Source organism: Orbicella franksi, chromosome 1 (assembly GCF_964199315.1).
Source record: "Orbicella franksi chromosome 1, jaOrbFran1.1, whole genome shotgun sequence".
NCBI classification, from domain to species: Eukaryota; Metazoa; Cnidaria; class Anthozoa; order Scleractinia; family Merulinidae; genus Orbicella; species Orbicella franksi.
Window position 1 is genome coordinate 9,018,302 of NC_138145.1, and position 20,062 is coordinate 9,038,363.

Sequence of the window (20,062 nt, forward strand, 5' to 3'; positions counted from 1 at the left end):
TTCGCACGTCAATTACGCGCGCTTTAAGGGCTTCATTCTTAATGTTTCCTACAGTTTTTAAAACTTATGGAAAGCGTTACTGATTGCTTTTTTCGCTCAAAGAAGACTCGTCAATGTTCAAATAAAGACGCACTTGCCGTAGAATTGTTAATGATTTTATTCACAAGCGAGTTCATTCATTCGCTTTCAGCGCTCTCCTGTTCGATGTCCATCATCCTTTGTGGAAGATTACGAAGACTCTCTCCTTGATGGCGACGTTTGATTCCTCGAGGTACTCCGCGGCAAGATACTAAATTCAGGTCCGTGAGATTTGGACAGCCATTCAGAACGCTCCTGCAACGATGGAACAGTGTTTAGAGTGAATTGCTTATTGCGTTCAATGCTGTAGAAGAAAATACACCGAACTACAGTAACGGGAGTGGGGGGGGGGGGAGGGGTAGTGGGAGGGGGAGCGGGGTGAGGATTCCCATATGAACATGCAGCTCTGGGTACAGACATACATGTGCCTAATTGCACCTTTTTGGTACACTTAGAGGGCATGTCAAGCGAGTTCGTTCGAGCTATGGTTCGTATTTTAACACACGCAGCCGAGTCAAAATATGCAAGGCGAGAACAAACGAGCCTGATATGCTGCCGAGAGCGTACCAAAAAGGTACGATTAGGTATTTAGCGCACCCTTATTTACCCATACATCCGGCCATATCAAGTCAGTAACTTGATAGGAGGATATCAGGACAGTAGAAACGGCTTCTGACTGGCTTATTGCGACTCTGGGGAATATCATTCCTCACCTCACTCCATCGGCTGTGATACTCGTACTGCTGAGATCTAAAGTGTGGAGCTTCGGCATTCCAAAATTACGTAACAGCTCCACGTGCTCGTCTTCGATGTCTTTATTCAAGGAAAGGTCCAAAACTTCCAAACTATGATGCCACTAGGATGGAAAAGAATAAATGTAACCTACATGTACTAATGCAAGCCACAGCAGCCTAAGGGGTGAGTATTCTATATTAATCTTTCTGGCTGGTTTCTTTTTTTCTTTTCTTTTTTTGCTTCTGAAGAAGTTCAGGATATATCCCCTCATACAGCATATACGGGAACGTGCCGGACAGATAAGTATCATCTTTACCTTCGCTGCCCTGAACTGGGTGTATAAGTTTAAGTAAGACTGTCTTAAACAGGCTGGGGTCCCAACCTGTCCAAAACAGGGTATGTTGCATCATTGCTGTTTGTAAATCTGGTTAGAGAGCATGAAATAATTCTCAGACAAGAATTTTATTGACAGTATCCTTTCATTCCATTCATTTCTTTGTCCTAAACAACGTTATAGATTGGGAGGGTACTGTCCTTCATTCATTCATTCCGAATTCATTCTGATTTTCACATTTTTCTTGATGACGATATCAGCTTCGACTTCGAAACGTCAAACCTCTGTAACACTTATATTTCTTGTAAATGCCTGAGAAAATCGATAATCATCCGATCTCTAAAAAGTTAAGAAGTGAGTAAAAAGGTCAAAAAGCAAAGTGGAGGTTTACAAGAAAATGTATTAGCTTACCTTTTCTACAATAGCCGCCATTTTACTAAACGTGGAAGCGTTGCTTGTGAGATATAGCTGTTCCAAGGAGATAACTGGAAGCCTCTAAGAATGGAAAAGAGATATTGACATACTGTGAGCAGTAACTAATGCCTTTACTATATGGCAAGGTGGTCCTCAGGTAAATCGGAGAGTCCTGATTGGTTCTTTCTTGGTCGGGATTTTGCCATACGGAACGTTTCCATGAAACGGTCATAAGCCGTGTATTTCTTTGTTTTCGAGAGTCATATAATAAACTACTTACTAACCTAGCTTGCTCGAGCCGTATTGGGGAATATTGGCCCTTGGCCGTTTTTGTACGGACCCAGCTGCGCACGGTACGTAGTGCCACGATCTCGCGTCAATATTCTCCAGTACGGCCCTCGCGCTCGGGTAGTTTAACGAGGTTATTATCCTAACAGTGGGTAAAGGAAAACAAACTTAGAGAGCAAAAGATTGCAAAGCAGGAAGCTCAAAAAATCATCAAATGTTGTTGTTGTTTATAGTTGTCAATGCGTGTAGCTACACTTAGCTAGTTCACAGGCATGCCACTTAAAACTGAAAGAAACAAAACATCATTGACGATTGATCATGGATAGGAGCAAGCAAAGAAGATGGACAAATATATTTAAAGATAAAAAAAAGCCTAGGATAAAGGTAAAAAAAACATTCTGGACGGTCCCCCATGCGAGTTCCCCGATAATTTCCCTTTCATGTAAGTGAGGATTGTCCAGTGGTAACGGACTGCTTTCTCAACTAAAAACTACAAGGGTCGGCCGTATGACAATTCAAGCCCTACCTACATGACGTACATACCCGTAATCCTTCAGGACTGAATCTGTTAGGGCCTCTGATGTCCAAAACTCTCAAGTTGTGTGACGACCACAGAATTCTACACGTAAACAAAATGTTTCGCAATCTAATTATTCCCGATCACAATTAAGGTTATCTTTTTGCGTTCAGTTTAGATACATGTAAACTTAACTTTATTGTTGTAACATGTTAAAAAAACCTCTGCTCAATGTACTCGACTTCTATCTTCTATCCCCTCTAGGCAAATAGGACCGCGATAATCTTTACTAATTTCCCGGACTGAATGCGGAGATTGACCTCATGTTCAATATGACCAAAGTTTCCTGTCGGGGTATCCTTTCTATTTAGGAAAGTATACTTTTCAGCAAACATTGGAATAGGCGAGTACTACTAACTCACCTATACAAAAACTTGTCAGTTCTACGGTGGTCGACTCCAATATAGCCACACGGTAGGCCCAGGTTTTCTAGCTGTGGAAAACCGCTTGGTTTCTAACAAGAGAGCAAAGAGGGCATCAGTGATAAAATCTATCATAAAATGCAAGTAGGTTTCTGCGGCGCGTAAAAATAAATATAAAACAAAAAGGAACAAGTATGTAAAAGATCGTGGAAGAGACAGATTGTATTGTCAACAAACTTGTTGTGAGAATTTTCATTGAATTTCCATTGAGATTCAAATACACCTATTGACTCTATTCAGTGACTGATGAAAATGTCTTGATTCCACAAAAATACATGTACTCGATTTTTCGAACCTTCCAGGTATGGTTGCCAAAGACCGCACTTTTCAGAATTCCCTAACTTTTCCCTGATAAAAATCAAATTTCCCTAACCAAATATATACAAAATGTCAGATCTAATAGCGGCTTCTGACGTGCAATTTTCCCTGACTTTTCTTCAAAATGTCAATTTTCCCTGACTCAAAATAAATTCTCCGACTTTTCCCTGACCTAAAAGAATTTTTTTCTCTGGCCATTTAATGTCCTGTGGCAGCCCTGCAAGGGAAGCAAAAATTGGTTTGAAAAATAGAGTAGTTCGAGAAATCGCAGCCAAACTGAGGAAAGGAAACAACTTTTGTTTCAAGTTATCGGGAGGTTCGAAAAATCGACGCTTCGAGAAAAAGGGATTCTACTCTATATGTTGAAATCAGCTCGCGCTTCATTGATATAGTAACATTTGAGGTGAAATCTCAAATCTCGCTTTGTTTAACACATCGTTGCATACACGTACCTTTTCATCATTCAGAGTTTTACATGTAGGTGTCGAGTTGAGCACCAAATTAACCAGGAAGAGTTCTTTCAACTTGGGACAACCTGCCTACATACCATTGAAAACAAATGCGAGTGATCATTAGCAACTGAACATTCGTTATGACCGCTGAGCTAATTCAAATCTTAACTTTTCTTACAAAAGAAGGGAAACAGATAAGGAAACACATGTTTTCTAAAGTAGGACAGAACTCGCACGAGTTGTTGACATTTGCATTTTGAAATCAAAATAAGCGCGGAGCAATTTTCCTTTCTTTTACTGGTACAATTGTAGTGTTTCCTATAAGATATAGACGAAAAAAAATTCTCCTTGTTTCTTTCTTGGAAGGAACAGAAAAAAATCTCTGTGTTTCTATCGAAGTTTTGTATAAATCTACTAGCGTTCTATCACGAATGCCGTTCTCTGATTGGCTACCCTCGTCAACTATCCCGCGATAGAAATCTCGAGCTCATAACCTAATTGTTTAATAGAACACACTCATGAAAGTTTGCGACAAGTAAAAAGAACTGTGTCCCAGAAACACTCACCTGGGGCTTGTGTTCTCACAGCATTTCTAATTTTCCAAAGCTTCCACTCGTGTTTCTATTTAACAATTACATTGTGAGCTCGACATTTCTATCGCTTGATATAACCCAGCTACCGTATCACGCGTAGAAATCAAGTCTAATTGCTTTAGTATACACGCTGTAAATCTACTAGTCGTTTAAAACTTTATCTAAATTCTCTTCACAGACACTTCGAAAACACAAAGAAGCGGCTGTCATTATGTCAACAACCGCACACTGCTTAAGGCTACACACTATCCACAAGAGAATAGAATAGATAGCCAATCAGAAAATGGCATTCGTGATAGAACGATAGTAGATAAAACTCACGCATCGATCAATAGGCATCAATAGAAACACGACAAATGTTTCAAAAAAATGTTGGTCAAGTTCTCGTTGCCGTCGTGTTTGCTTTAATATAAGCTCCATCTCTTGTTTATGAACAAACCTGTAGCTTTTCTATGTGGATTGTTCTTATATTAGTGCCACTCACATCCAGGAATGTCAAGTTTGGACAATTTTCCTTTGAACAAACAAGATCCATGAAATTAGTTAAAATTAAATTTCAATTCATGGTAAATATCTTGTTATCAGATGTAGTTTAAGTCTGAATAGAGGCTAAGTGGCCGACCAGGCCGGAGCTTATCCTAGTTTCTGTAGCATGAAGTGACTAGTAGTATTTTTACTCCACCCTGGATGGGATGCTACTCCGTCGCAGGGTAGTACCCCCAGCATTAAGGAGTCATTAAGTTTGCCAGTATCCATTTAAACACCTGGGTAGGGAGAGGCACTGTGAGAGTAAAGTGTCTTGCTCAAGAACAAAATGCAATGTCCCCAGCCAGGGCTCGAACCTGGGCCACTCAATCCAGAGATGAGTGCACTAACCATGAGGCCACGGTACCTCCCACTTGTTTTTGGGTGTACGTAAGACTATTCATTTCAGCAAATGGATGTATGTTAGTTATACGCACAGGGAGTATTGTTACTCAGTGCACCTCCTGGAGGTCTTTACATTCCACTGTAATTCCAACACATGCTGGTGTCAACAAAAAAATTCTGCCTGGAGAGAGGTGCTGTGTACATCATGGTACACGATGGTACACCTTTTCCTGTAGTACCTACTTGGTAAATTCTGCATATGTACGAGCCAAACAAAGATAAAAGTCAATTTTTACCTGAATAAGTGGAAGTATATGTCCTCCTCTTAAGCGAGTGCAGTTCATCAAATTCAGTTTTTCTAGCTGCCTTCCTAACTTAGTGGTGATGTGTTGGAGACCAGAGATATCAATCTACAAAAAAATGCTCAACAAGTGAAAAACTTCTTCCCACTCAAGTGAATTCGCAAAGCCATACAACACCAGCATTCTGTATGACTACTTATAACAAATTATGCAAAACATGAATGGTTAAGTGAATGTGTTTGTCTGATCACTCTAAGATAACATATTTTTACAAAACATTATCCAAGTACATTCATAAACACAAAAAAAATTATAATATTTTAGAGAGCACGCCACATCAGCCTTAGATGGTTTTCATGCGGGTCCTCTGTGCTGGTTGAATTGGGATTTGAAGATATCGGTTTTGGTGGAGGGAGAAAAACTGGAGTTCTCAGAGAAATACCCCACAAGCAAGGAGAGAACCAACAACAGACTCAACCACAAACCACATATGGCACTGGGTTGGAATCAAAGCCAGGCCACATTGGTGGGAGGCACCACTGTGCCATTCCTGCTCCCCATTGGGTAGCACAGTTAAATAACGTTCACAAAAGCAATTATGTCTATAATTCACCAGTTAAAATTGCAGATTAATTCACATTCAAATAATTATTCTCTCCAATTAAAAAAAAACTCATTTACCCAAAAGGAAACTTACCAGTCACTGTCAGCAGCTAAATAAATCTTAAATAAAATTACCTTTGTAAATGAGATATCAATCATCTTTAATTGGTGGCACTTGTCAGCAAGAGATGCAATACTTTTAGATGTTAAGTTCTCACAACGTGACAGGACTATTGACTGGAGTTCGTGGCAGTGTTTACCTATTGTCTGTTGAATAATGCCATAAACAGAACAGGCTGATCAGTTGAATAGATCACTTGACAAATAATTGAGAACAATATTTTACAACTACATGTATGTTTGTTCAGAAGAGCAGTAACTGGGTTCTGTAAGACTCAAAAAGAGAAATTAATTCACGATTAGCTTATTTGGAATTTCCACAGTGGTGGGGGGTCTTTGAAAAAATTTCTTCTGTGGGGGAGGTATGGATATTTTCTGGAGCTACACTTTGCGGAAAAAAAAAACAACTGAGAGGTTCTGTTCTATTTTTAAAAGATCAGTTAACATTAAATTTAATTTTACCTCTATTTAAGAAGTGGTAACATATAACATTGATGATATCTGCTCAAATGCATAAAATAATTCAATTTATAACACCTGTATTGTTTTATCTGTAAGTTTGTCCCATCCTAAAAGGTTAAGTTGAATGACACCTGCTAGTCTTGTAGGTATCAACTTTTCTATTGTTGCAGTGGATGCTTTTAAGAATTTAAAACTTGGAGTGGACAAGTCAACTTTTCTCCATAATATCGGTTCTGAAGCAACCTCCCTCCATCTGCGACAAACCATTGACATCCTTAAATGACAAAGACAATTACATTAGTTGCACCATAAATTGAGTTAACTTGTACATAAATTATAACTGGTACTAATAAGTTTACCAGACTATTAGGTCTGAATATTTGCTAGGCTTTCAAAAATGTACATTATTAGATAACATGGATCATATGTGATTGAACTGGGTAGTGAGATCTGTATTGGCTGAGATTTATGGCCTAACGGCTGACCAAGCTACATGATATGTAGTACAAACAATGGCTCTTTTAGAACTCTGCTGACAAATTAATGAGTCTTAGCACTCCATTAATGGTAAATACACATGCAAATGTTATAAATTTAGTGACGTATTTTAGGTTGCTTGTAAAATTGAAGGTTAAATTCAAATTGCAGAAATTGTCTGCCAAACACCCTAATATGAAGTCAAAAAGATTACAAGTTTAATTTACTCTTATCCTACTAAACAAGATAATTTGTGTTCTCCCTGTGTTGGCAGTATGTTCATCCCAAGTTGCAGGTACTATATACTTTGATAACAATTTTCTCTCTCAAAATGTACTAAATATAATATTTGAATCAAAACAGTTAAATTTATGCACGAGAAATAAATCTCAGTGTGATCGTGAATGTAATGATTGCATAAGTTGCACAAGTCTCATGATTGAGGAGTGAGACTTGATTGGAGTTCTGGTAATCACTTTCTAGACTTAACATCACAAGCTGGCTTTCCCAGACTTTTTATTAGTTTTTTTCCCTTATATATTGTGACAAACGTTCGCACAAATATGCTTTGCAAAGTGACATATTATACGGTCATATGCCTGGCAATTAAGGTAATTCCTCTGAAATAAAAGTGACAATAGATTTTTGTTCAAACTTTGTCCACTGAATATTTGTCATATGATAACTTCAATTTTGAAATAAAAAAGGGGGGTTCCCATGCTCATTAAGGAGCAGTGAGGCATTGAAAATGCCCTATTTTGGCATTATTTAATGCTTATTATAAAAACGCATTCCCAGTAATTGTAAAATCTTTGTGAGCCCACACTCATAATAACACGAATCAAACTACAGTCAATACATTGTGTCGGACACAAATAAACATTTTAAGTTTGATTCAGACAGAAATCTAAATCCTTGATTAAAAATTTGAACCAAATTTCTTGACATGGTTACCGACTGCAAAAAAGAAAAGACCACAGTCTATCTGCTATTTTTCTTATTTATTCAATTTTCAGCAATAGAAATTAGATCAGTCTTTTCTCACGCAAAGCTTATGATTAGTTGATTACTATGACTGGAAAAAAAATTGGGGTGCCCGTGCTCGTTGGAGAGCTAGAGCCATTTTTCAACTGACAGAGCTCAATATCAAGGCAAATCCGTCATGTTTTCAATGTGTGTGTGCACGAACGTGTGCTAATGACGCCATAAACTATGCGCAGTAAGGATGCGCAATGCAAATGTGAGGAATGACCTTAACTGGTAGCAGGCTATCAGTCCATCTACAGTGTATCTTCTTTATCTGGGATAAAACATTACATCATAGTTTACCATCACTCCATGCTCTCCATGCCTCTGGCACATGTATGTAAGGCCATACAATTATTTCTTTTATGGTAAACTGGTCCATGATTTAAAAAAAAGAGAATTCTAATTGTTTCCTTCAGAAGTCCAAATTTTGCGAGATGGACCACTAAGGTAGACCACTCAATCAGGAATTAGTTTACGCAAATTGCTGTTAACATTAAAAAAGTGCACTTGTAAATGAAAGGAGTTTGTTGTTCAGCACAAATCACATTTCCTTCATTTTTGGCAGACAATTTGGGCTATTTGCCTTTAATATTCATGATGGCAACCTGGAAAACAAGTCAGAATAAATTCCTAACCTTGCTGTTTGTGTTTACCATGGGAATGTACATTTATTTACAAGCACAAACTAACATGTGCATGTACAATGTACAAAGAAAAAACAAAACATTTGACCAGTATTCCCCCAATATGAACCTCAAGCTTTAACTTCAATTTAACATGATTTCGACCTCACCTGCATAAGAAAGGTATCGATGACCCGCAAATTCCCTTTATGACATTTTGGAAAATCATTAATAGAAGTTCTATTGGAATAAGGTCTGACCATCCTGATCCCAGCTTGGATATTGTTACTGCAGAATTCTTTGGCTCTCCTTGTGATGTTCCATTGACATGTTTGTTTGTACAAGACTCTGCTTCTGTTTTGTTTGCAAATGTCCTCTTTCTGGAATCATTTTCTTGTATTTGTAATGTTCCACTGACTTTTTTTTTGCTTGTACAAGCTGGTCCTGTTTTCCTCTTTTTCAAATTGTTTCGAGGTTTACTTTTCTTTTTAATTCCTAAAAATAGAATATCATTTCTTATATTTAATTACAGTACATGGTACTAGTAGCATAATCCCCTCTAGAGGGTTAATAGTCAAGACAAGTCTGTATTTAAGCCTTGTCATTTGTGGCCCCATCAGGCATGAAGCAGCTAGAAGGATTTTGTTTACTTCTACCTGGATGAGATCGTAGTCTATTACAACAGTACACCCTTAGAATTTCTTGAGTGGTTAGGTAAAATATTAATTTCAGGGTGTTGCTTTACATCCATCTGTCCCTCCAGGCAAATTAATTAAGTAACATTATTTTATTAGAAGCACTGAGTCGGGTGTCTGGAAAACCCAAATAGCGAATAGTGAATAGTCACAAATAGCGAACAGCGAATAGTCCGGAATAGCAAATAGCAAATAGTGCGAATGGTGGTGCACAGTCTCGAACAATGGCGAATAGTGGCAAATGGTGGCAAATTAGTGGCAAATCGTAGCAAATAGGGTACCCAGTATCTGGCAGTCAACCTCGCAGCAACATAGGACAGGATTTTCCCGCTAAAAAGCATAGATGCTTATCAGGACAAAAGGTGTTTCTAAAAGTAATTTCTTCTATTTTAACTGCTCCAAAAGTGTAAATATGTCTTTATTAGGTTATCCTTGTGTTTTCTGTTTTCTTAATGTCGGCGATGGACAGCCTGAGCCTAAGTCCAGAGAAGAAAAGGTAATAAATTTACTGAAATTCTGTTGCTTATTTGGATAATTAAGAGGCCCTGCGTCTAAGAAACGACCGATGATTTCCGGCCAAAAAATAAAATCGGCCGATTTTTATCTCCCAAGTAGAGGTTACCGAATACTATTTAAAAATGAATTTCTTTTGTTTCAGTTTAGCTTTAAACCAAAAATATTGAGCCACAAACTTTTTCCGTCTGATAGCAGCAAAATCAGGCCGAAAATAAGGCCCCGCAAAATACTGTTCAGAAATTACTATAGCAACGCAAAATAAGGAGAAAACTACACAGTGTTGAAGAAAAAGGCCTTTTAATGCAATATCATTCGATAAACATAAAAAAACTGCCGCAGCGATTAAAAAATAAAGTTTCAAATGTTGCATACTAAATTAGATGGAGCGTTGGAGCTGATTTTAAAATAATTATTTCTCAAAAGTTCAACGCTTTTGAAAGCAATCACAGTGATGAATTAGACATTGGAGGGATACCCATCACGTCTCTGGAAAAACATTTTTTGGCCAAAGTATATTGACCTTGTACAAAGCGTTCAAAGTTACCGTGTTTACCACTATCCTGCTACTTCGGCGAAACACTTCTCTTTTGCCAATACGGCCGTGGATAGCGTGTTAAACGCCACTTTAAACCTTGCTAGGCATTCAAAGACCATCCTGAGTAGAAGGACGTAGAATTGAAAGAGACAGGAAGATGAAAAATACGCAGAAAAAGAAAATAACTCGAAATTACCATCTGCTAACGAAAGTTGAATCTGGAAAATGTCGTCGCGTGACAGCGGCCATTGACGTCATTTGTACAAATAGCGGCGGAATGCAAACGAATGCACAAATAGGGAAACAATTTTTCTCGGCCAGAAAACGTTTAGTGGAACATTGTTATGTTATTTTTCACCAATGATGGTCACTCTAAAAGAAAAAGTTCCTCAACCGCCACACCGTTTTGGCCGCAGCGTGATCTGAGTTATGGGGTCACGACTGGATCCCTAGCCGCTGACCGCCCGAAGGATATTGCAGACTTGTTTTCCCACGCTCTTGCGACTTGACGTGACAAATGACGTCAATGGCCGCTGTCACACGACGACATTTTCCAGATTCAAATTTCTGAACAGTATTTTGCGGGGGCTTATTTTCGGCCTGATTTTGCTGCTATCAGACGGAAAAAGTTTGCGGCTCGATATTTTTGGTTTAAAGCGAAACTGAAACAAAAGAAATTCATTTTTAAATAGTATTCGGTAACCTCTACTTGGGAGATAAAAATCGGCCGATTTTATTTTTTGGCCGGAAATCATCGGTCGTTTCTTAGGCGCAGGGCCTCTTAATTAACGCAGGATATTAGACCTAAAGCGGTGACTATTGACAACTGTTCATCACAATTCGCCACTTTTCGTGACTGTTCGCCACTATTTGCACTATTTGAGACTATTGGCACTATTCGGGACTATTCGCTATTCAGGTTTTCCAGACACCTGCACTGAGTCAGTCACCAGCTTGCATTTTTAGCTGGCGGCAATTAGCACGTGTTTGTCCCCTCTGGTTGGATAATCCGATCTGCCACTGGAACAAAACACCCACACAAAATTCTACAAGCCATGAAGCTAACTGAGTCAGTGCTAGGTACACTGAACACAAGAGTGTAAAGACATGAAAACCCCAGTTTCATTAAATTCATTTTCAGTTGGCCACATTTCAATTGGCCATGTGCCAACGAAACTGCCACCTTATTTCGCTTATTTGCAGGCTAACTATGACATTGTGGTATTTGCCTAATATTTTTTCTGATTATTTTCCACTTTTTTTGGATTTTTTTTTTTCTGACTTTTCCTTTATAGGCCGACAGTTTTTGTGTTAATGCTGTGTTTGGCACCCCTAACACTCCCTTCCAAAAGTCTTTTTTGTTGTAAGCTTATTATTGTTGTTCACACATGTATGTGACAGCCTGTTCTCATCTTCACCTTCACCTGTCCTCTGGCGCCAAGTTGGTGCAGAGAGCCTCAAGTTGGTGCATAGGGCCTCTTCTGTGGGATACCATACTGATTCATTATCATCCATAAGCCATTGTTACAAGTAGAACGTGAGGGACTGGGCCCAGCCCCAGGTCACTTATTATTATGGGATCGAAAATCCCACGCGTTGGCGAGAATAAAAACGAAACGAGGATCGATGAGAAAACGTGTTGTCATTGCAGTTTTGTAGTAGTTCCTGTGCGAGATTGAGTAGAGTGTAACATTTGGTGACCCCGACGTGACAAAGAAACCACCGAAATGTCTATAGAAGTCGTCGAAGAGATTCAGATAGAGGTGAGAACAGCAATTTGTCAGCTTAGCGAAGCGAGTCTTCGAGAAATCTGTGCGGGGCTACATATCGAAGTTAAAGAGACGGATACAGGACGCCTGGCGTTAATACAAATCCTAACGAAATATTTAGACGCCGAAGAACTCGGAACTGAAGCACTAACGAATCTCAGAGAAACAATTAAAGAAAAGAAACCGGCAACGAAGGACGCGAAGAGTGAACAAGAGGGTGGTGTGAAAACCGAACATGTGGATCAGAAGTCTGCTGTCAAGTCAAGCACAAATGCAGTTACGCCTAAAGAAACCACAGCGATTCCACCGTTCAGGAAGGAATTTAAAATATCGGGACAGATTGGAGATTCACGTCAGAAAGATCGCTTGAGCTTTACCAGTCTTGCTCACCAAATTAACGCTGGATTGAAACGGGGCTATAAAGAAGAAGAAATTGTCGAGGCTGTTATTCGAGCTATCAATCCAGGCCTTAGATTGAGGAGCTACTTGGAAGGTAAGCCCGATCTAGATCTTGCCAGATTACGTAAAATACTCCGGTCACATTACCAAGAAAGGGGGGCTACGGAAATGTATCAGCTGCTCAGTTCGGCAGTACAGGAAGCTGGGGAGACCCCTCAGGACTTTCTTGTTCGCCTCCTTGATCTAAAGCAGAAAGTACTGTTTGCATCTCAAGAAGCAGGATCTGATTTGAAGTATGACCCAAAGCTGGTACAGTGCATGTTTCTGCATTCATTATTAACTGGGTTACGGAATGATAACATTAAAATGGAGATAAAACCATGCCTGCAAAACACCCAAGTGGAAGATGAAGAACTTTTTGAGAAATTGAATGCAGCAGTTAGTAATGAAACAGAAAGAATGCAGAAGCTTGGTTCCCGTCATGACCAGCTCACAAACCGAACCCCCACACAGCTTGTAGCTCAATTGGCCACCCATGATGACAGCCATGCCTCAGTTGAAGGTAAAACCCCAGAAAAGCCACCAAAAGTTAACCTTCTTACTGAAGTTAGAGAGTTGAAAGCGGAATTGGCTGCTATCCGGGAGGGCATGGAACAACAAAGCCGCGCTAGCCCTCACCCACAGTACAACCCTGTAGAGCAAGGGAGGGTTCGCCCTAGAGGGTGCTGGAATTGTGAAAGACAAGGAAGGGGTTTCCGTTGCAACCATTGTTTCAACTGTGGTGATGTCGGCCACTTCAGTTACCAATGCCTAAGGTCAAGCCGAAGGGGCTATAACTCAGCAAGCCCCCAGGGAAACAGACAAGGGTTGCCCCCACGGGACAAGGAGCAGCCCCCCCGATTCATGAGCAGTCCCAACAATGCATGAACTGTGGAAAGAGGGAGGATTGGGCACATCAATACTTGCGGTGTTCACAGTGCCATACTAGCCACTATTGTTCAAAAGTTTGTCAAAGGGAACATTGGGAGAAGCATAAGAAACTATGTCAAGCCATTAGCGAAGTTGAACTGAGGGAAAGGGCAAGTGTTGAAACATTGAAAACGTCGTTCAGTTCCCACCTAACCCCGAGACAACGCTCTAAACTCACCAAATTAGTGGGAAGAAAATGTGTGGTTTCCTGCTTGATTCAAGGGGAAAAGGTGGATGCCCTGTGGGATACCGGAGCTCAAGTTTGTGTTGTGTCCAAACATTGGAAGGAAATTAACCTACCAAACGAGCCAGTAAGAGACATAAGCGAGTTATTGGGGGAAGATGGATTAAATCTCCAGGCCGTGAACGGTACAAAAATCGCATATGATGGCTGGATTGAGGTGGAGTTCCAGTTGGTTGGGGAGGACGGGTACTCGGAGCCATTGACAGTACCCATACTAATAGGAAGTGAAGATAATCAGGAGTATCCCATCATCGGCTTTAATGTCATTGAAGAGGTCATTAAGAGGAGTAGTAGCCCCAACACAACCAGCCTATTGCCCCGAATAGTGAATGACTCGTTCCCATCTGTGAAAGAGGGCGAAGCAAGAGCGCTGGTTAATTTCATCCAAAGTATGGATGATGAAGCTGACACCGGTATGCTCAGAGTCGGCAGACAAGACATACGTGTTCCACCAGGAGAGACTGTGAGAGTCAAATGTCAGGTACACTTTGGACTACTAGAAGAAGATTTGCCTGTTGTGTTTGAGCCCAAAGAGGAAGGGGCGTGGCCTGAGGGGCTAGAAGTTCAGGGCTGTCTCCACCGAATCTCCCCGAGGTCTTCGAGCCGAATGTATGTTCCAGTATGCAACAACACCGAACGAGAGATGACCTTACGTAGGCGGACAGAACTGGGCACTATACAGTTAGTGCAGTCCGTCACGCCACTGCCAGTCGAAGCTGAACAGAAACAAGAGAAAGAGGAAGGTGAAACTTGGAGTGAGGCAACCAGTTGTGAGCGGGAGCCAAGTCAGCCCGAACAAAGTAAAGCAGAGTGGACTCCCCCAGTTGACTTGAGCCATTTGTCAAGTGAGCAACGGGTGATTGTCAAGGAGATGTTGAGGGAAGAATCCGGGGCCTTCGCTATAGATGATGGTGACATTGGATGTGCCGAACATTTGAAATTGGAAATCAACCTGAGAGATGACGTCCCAGTACAAAAAACATACAATTCAATTCCAAAGCCCTTGTACGAAGAGGTAAAGTCACACTTGCAGGATATGATCAATCGTGGTTGGATAAGCAACTCAAAGTCACCCTACTCTTCCCCAGTGGTGTGTGTGAGAAAAAAAGATGGCAGTCTGAGACTATGTGTTGACTATAGGCAGTTAAACAGCAAAACTGAGGATGACCGCCAGCCCATCCCTCGCATCCAAGACATCCTGAATAGTCTCAGTGGGAACACTTACTTTTCAGTGTTAGACCAAGGAAAGGCATATCATCAAGGATTCGTAGCAGAAGAACACCGACATCTAACAGCGTTCATCACCCCCTGGGGTTTATACCAGTGGAACCGGATTCCTTTTGGCCTTAAAAATGCACCGGCAGCTTACCAGAGGTACATGGAGAAATGCCTAGAAGGTCTCCGCGATGAAATATGTATTCCATATCTTGATGATGTCCTGGTGTACAGTAGGACATTTTCTGAGCATGTAGACAATGTGCGAAAGGTACTTAAACGTTTGCAGGAGTATGGTATCAAGCTGAAGCCAAAGAAATGTGAGTTGTTCAAGCCCCGTGTTCGTTACTTAGGCAGAATAGTCTCAGCAGATGGCTACACGATGGACTCAGCAGACGTTGCAGCAGTGGCAGCCCTTAAGGAAACTAAACCAAGAACTGTTGGTGAATGGCGCAAACTCCTGGGTTTCATAAGCTATTACCGCCAATATATTCGCGACTTCTCCAGATTAGCCAAACCCCTTTATGACCTACTTTCAGTTAAAGAATGCAGTGACCAGCCCAGCAGAGCTAAAGGACAGAAACAGCACCCCAAGTGGAAGTTGCCGACATCGAAAGGACAATCGTCATCAAATCACAAAATCCCGTGGAATGAAAGACACCAAGAGCGATTAAACTTCCTAATTGAACTTCTTATGCAGCCAGGGGTAATGGCTTACCCTGACTTTGAACGACCATTTGTACTGCACACGGATGCCTCAAGCGAAGGACTTGGGGCGGTGCTCTACCAAGAACAAGGGGGGAAATTGAGAGTTGTTGGCTATGGCTCAAGGACATTGACGCCCGCGGAACGGAACTACCACTTGCACTCAGGAAAGTTAGAATTCTTGGCCCTAAAGTGGGCAATTACTGACAAATTCAGGGATTACTTATTCTATGCTCCATCCTTCGCTGTTTTCACTGACAATAACCCGTTAACGTATGTGATGTCATCAGCAAAGTTGAATGCCACGGGGCATCGGTGGGTGGCCGAGTTAGCGGATTATAACTTTACAATCAAGTACCGACCGGGCAAGACTAATGTTGACGCGGATGTTCTGTCAAGAATCCCATTGGACATAGACAAGTATATGAGCGATTGTACAGAGGAAGTACCCAAAGATGTCCTTGAAGCAACCGTGGAAGCAGTTAGGGAACAGGCAAAAGGCACAATCCCATGGGTTACGGCAATTGCCGCAGACTTGACAACTCCTGAACCGACATTAAAGGATCTGAATCTAAAACCCTTCAGCCCTAGTGAAATCAAGGAGGCACAGTACTCGGATAGTGCTATATGCCGCGTGCTTTACTACAAGACACACGGGATCAAACCGGGTGGTGGCCAACTGAAGAATGAACCCCATGGAGTTACCAACCTTATGAGAGAATGGAAGAAACTGGAAGTTGATGAACATGGTATCCTGCGACGAAGAACAAGCTCTAAGATACAATTAGTTCTGCCACACAACTTCATCCCAGTGGTACTTAAAGAACTACACACAGAGATGGGACACCTTGGAGTGGAGAGAGTCGCAGAACTTGCAAGGTCCCGCTTCTACTGGCCACATATGTACCGTGACATAGAGTATTTTGTGACACAACGTTGCAGATGCATCAAACAGAAGAAACCAAACACAGTCACGAAAGCACCTATGATGCACCTGATGACATCAGCACCCTTTGAAGTAGTTTCCATTGATTTTCTGCATCTGGACAAGAGCAAAGGTGGATATGAATATGTACTGCTGATTGTTGATAACTTTACCAAATATGCCCAAGCCTATGCAACGCGCAACAAGACGGCCCGTACTGCTGCTGAGAAGATCTACAATGAGTTTATCCCAAGGTTCGGTTTCCCAGCACGAATACATCACGACCAAGGTGGTGAGTTTGAAAACAAATTGTTCCACAACCTAGAACGTCTCAGTGGAGTTGCCAGCTCGCGAACCACTCCATACCACCCACAGGGCAATGGCCAGGTCGAACGCATGAACCGAACGTTACTCTCGATGCTAAGGACCCTCCCGGAGGAAAAGAAATCGAACTGGAAAGATTCCTTAAACAAGCTTATACATGCGTACAACTGCACAAGACACGAAACGACTGGGTTCTCGCCATTTTACCTGATGTTTGGCCGTTCCCCACAATTACCAGTTGATTTGCTGTTTGACCTAGACAACGACCTTCAACAGGGTGATTACCAGGACTATGTAAAGACGTGGCAAGCAGATATGAGACGGGCCTACGACCTAGCATCTAGGAACACCCAGAAATCGTCAGCCAGGAGTAAAGTGTATTACGACAAGAAGGCTTCCGCAGCAGTCCTACTCCCCAGCGACCGCGTACTTGTTAGAAACCTTTCAGAAAGGGGAGGACCTGGAAAGCTCCGTTCACACTGGGAAGAGCAAATTTATGTAGTTGAGGAACGCATATCTGATAGTCCAGTCTATCGAGTAAAGCCAGAACTTGGCCGTGGGAAACAACGAGTGTTACACCGTAACTTGCTACTTCCTTGTGATGCTTTACCACTGCCTAAACCAACGAGAGCATCATCCAAGACCACCCAACTAAGACCTAGAGTGCCACCTCAGCCTGAAGACATTGGAGAGAGTTCCGATGATGAGTATGAGATGAACACACTGTCCTCTCCAGTCACCCATGAAATAGCCTTTCCGGCGGAAGTAGACACCCCTCCTATGGACCCACAGGACCACTGTGATAATGAAGATTGTGCCACTATGTCAGATACCAGGGACCAACCTGACCCACAAGTGGACACTGGTGACTCATCAGTGCCAAATTCATCCGTCCTAGATGTGACTGATATGGCCCCTGAGGAAAGTGACAATTCAGATTCAGAGGAACACCTAGAGGGAGCTACCCGACCTAGAAGGGAGAGACGACCCCCTCAGATTCTGACTTACAGTCAGATGGGGGTACCCGAGTACCAACGTTTAAACCCAGTAGTAAACGCAATTCAATGCCCTCAGGTGATACTTCCCTACCAAGTCATGGCCAACTGGCTTGTACCTCACTGCCGGTGTGTTCACTGCACCCCGCACATCCCATTCATTCCACAGCTGCAGTATATACCACAGCCCATATGGACAAACCAGTAATGAACACTCCTGAAGTCACAACTGATTACTCCGAGTATTAACCATGGACAAGCAGACCTGTTGCTCGCCTTCTGTGACTTAACTCATAAGCGAAATTTGTGTTGGATTTTCCCTCTAGTTACAAACTGTTAAAGACAAAACCTGCGGATCATGGAACTGCCACAATAAGTATTCAGTTTGAAACATGACGAGAACTGACGCTCCCTCCTAACCATTGTTCTTTTTGGTTTTGTATTTCCTGTTATAATGTCGGGACGACATTTCTGTTGGAGGGGAGTGTGTTACAAGTAGAACGTGAGGGACTGGGCCCAGCCCCAGGTCACTTATTATTATGGGATCGAAAATCCCACGCGTTGGCGAGAATAAAAACGAAACGAGGATCGATGAGAAAACGTGTTGTCATTGCAGTTTTGTAGTAGTTCCTGTGCGAGATTGAGTAGAGTGTAACACCATTTCTGTGCACTGAGTCAAACGCCTTCTCGAAATCTACGAAATTGATATAGAGAGTTGCCTGCCATTCATTCACTTGCTCCAATATATTGTGTAAGATGAAAATTTGCTCCGTCGTTCCTCTACCAGATCTAAATCCAGCCTGTTCCTTACGGAGCCTGCGGTCAATCCCCATGCGAATGCGATCAATTACAATTCTTCCCATTATCTTGCTAACAACTAACTCCATGTTTCTTAAACAAATTATGCGATCTGTTCTCATCTAAGATTGCATAATTTGTTTAAGAAACATAGAATTTCCATCGAATATATTTCTCTTGACAGTTACTCTTCTTATGTTATCAGAAACTAACCTGACAAAGTGCATGCAGTACTCGCATTTTCTTCGTCTTTGCTTGGATTGAAATCAGAATCGTCGCTGTCATCAGAGGGAAGTTCTTCTGCGAATCGACCAAACACAAACACTTGTCGTTCCGCACTTCTCGGCACGCCAAGAATACCTTTCCTCGCCCTCCGCGACATTTTTCATCACAAAATCGGCTAGCAGATCACCTTGTATTTCTAAAAAGTTCGCAACCTCTTCCACAACCACAACTTAACCATCTCTGTTGTCGGCCATGTTGTTTACAATGCACGCTTGAACAGAATTGTGGGTGATAACTGGAGTGGATCGCTGGAGTTGGACTTTGGAGTATTGGTTGGAAGAGAATCATTCACTGAAACCAGGAGCCATAGTCGGGGACGGAGACCGTAAGTCTCGGGATTCGCGCGCACCTATGATATGGGACAATTTTTCTATTTTTAGAACAAATTGCGCCATCCTGACGTCATATATCCGCGCGGATTCACGCACATGTCAGGGGCTCTCGCGTGGATGTTGTCACGTTGCGTGATCAAATGGTGAGAGTTAGAGATTCTCTTGCGTATTTTTCACAGCGATGGCAGGGAATAAGGCAGGGAATACGAACCAGGGCGCTTATATGTAGTTTAATGCTCTGAGCTAACGGAAAAGGTGGTTTTTTCAGGGTCGAAGACAAGACTTCAATCTCGCGCTGGGAATGAATACTAAGATCTGCTCACGCTAGTTGTAAGCTCACGCGTATGCTTAAGAATATAGCAAGAAAACTCTCTACTCTGGTATCGAGTTAATTTGTGAGTTTCTCAGACAATGTTTAATCATAACCAAAACCTGTTTTGATGGTTTCTTATTGTCTCTGCTTGTTTGGTGAGTTTGCAAAGGTTTTTGAAAGGAAAGTCTGACGCGTACAATTAGCTCATTTGCATAGTGCAGCTCGTGCACTTTCAAGTCCGAGTCGGTGTTTTCAATTGTCAACAAACCTTGACAAAGATTTCTTTCGTTATCTTTTGTGTTGAGATGCTGCAACAAATTTCACGAATGTAAAAAAGGCTACTTAC

The 20,062-nt window shown here is 41.6% G+C and overlaps 1 protein-coding gene across 2 annotated transcripts; it reads right to left on the reverse strand.

Annotated features, from left to right (window-relative positions):
• Positions 1-13: 13 nt before the first annotated feature.
• LOC145488440 (F-box/LRR-repeat protein 6-like) lies at positions 14-19,971 on the reverse strand. 2 transcript variants are annotated; one of them, XM_081467317.1, is made up of 12 exons: positions 19,000-19,971; positions 8,868-9,192; positions 6,644-6,842; positions 6,122-6,253; positions 5,378-5,491; positions 4,651-4,725; positions 3,619-3,705; positions 2,789-2,880; positions 2,393-2,468; positions 1,559-1,642; positions 792-934; positions 14-333 (listed from the first exon to the last, which is right to left on the reverse strand). In XM_081467317.1, exons 1-12 carry the CDS (start codon positions 19,166-19,168, stop codon positions 177-179), a joined length of 1,653 nt encoding a protein of 550 aa, XP_081323443.1. In that variant the 5' UTR covers positions 19,169-19,971; the 3' UTR covers positions 14-176. The 2 variants fall into 2 exon arrangements, with proteins under 2 accessions (XP_081323443.1, XP_081323451.1); XM_081467325.1 differs by lacking the exon at positions 19,000-19,971 and adding an exon at positions 11,862-11,949.
• Between the last annotated feature and the right edge of the window lie 91 nt (positions 19,972-20,062).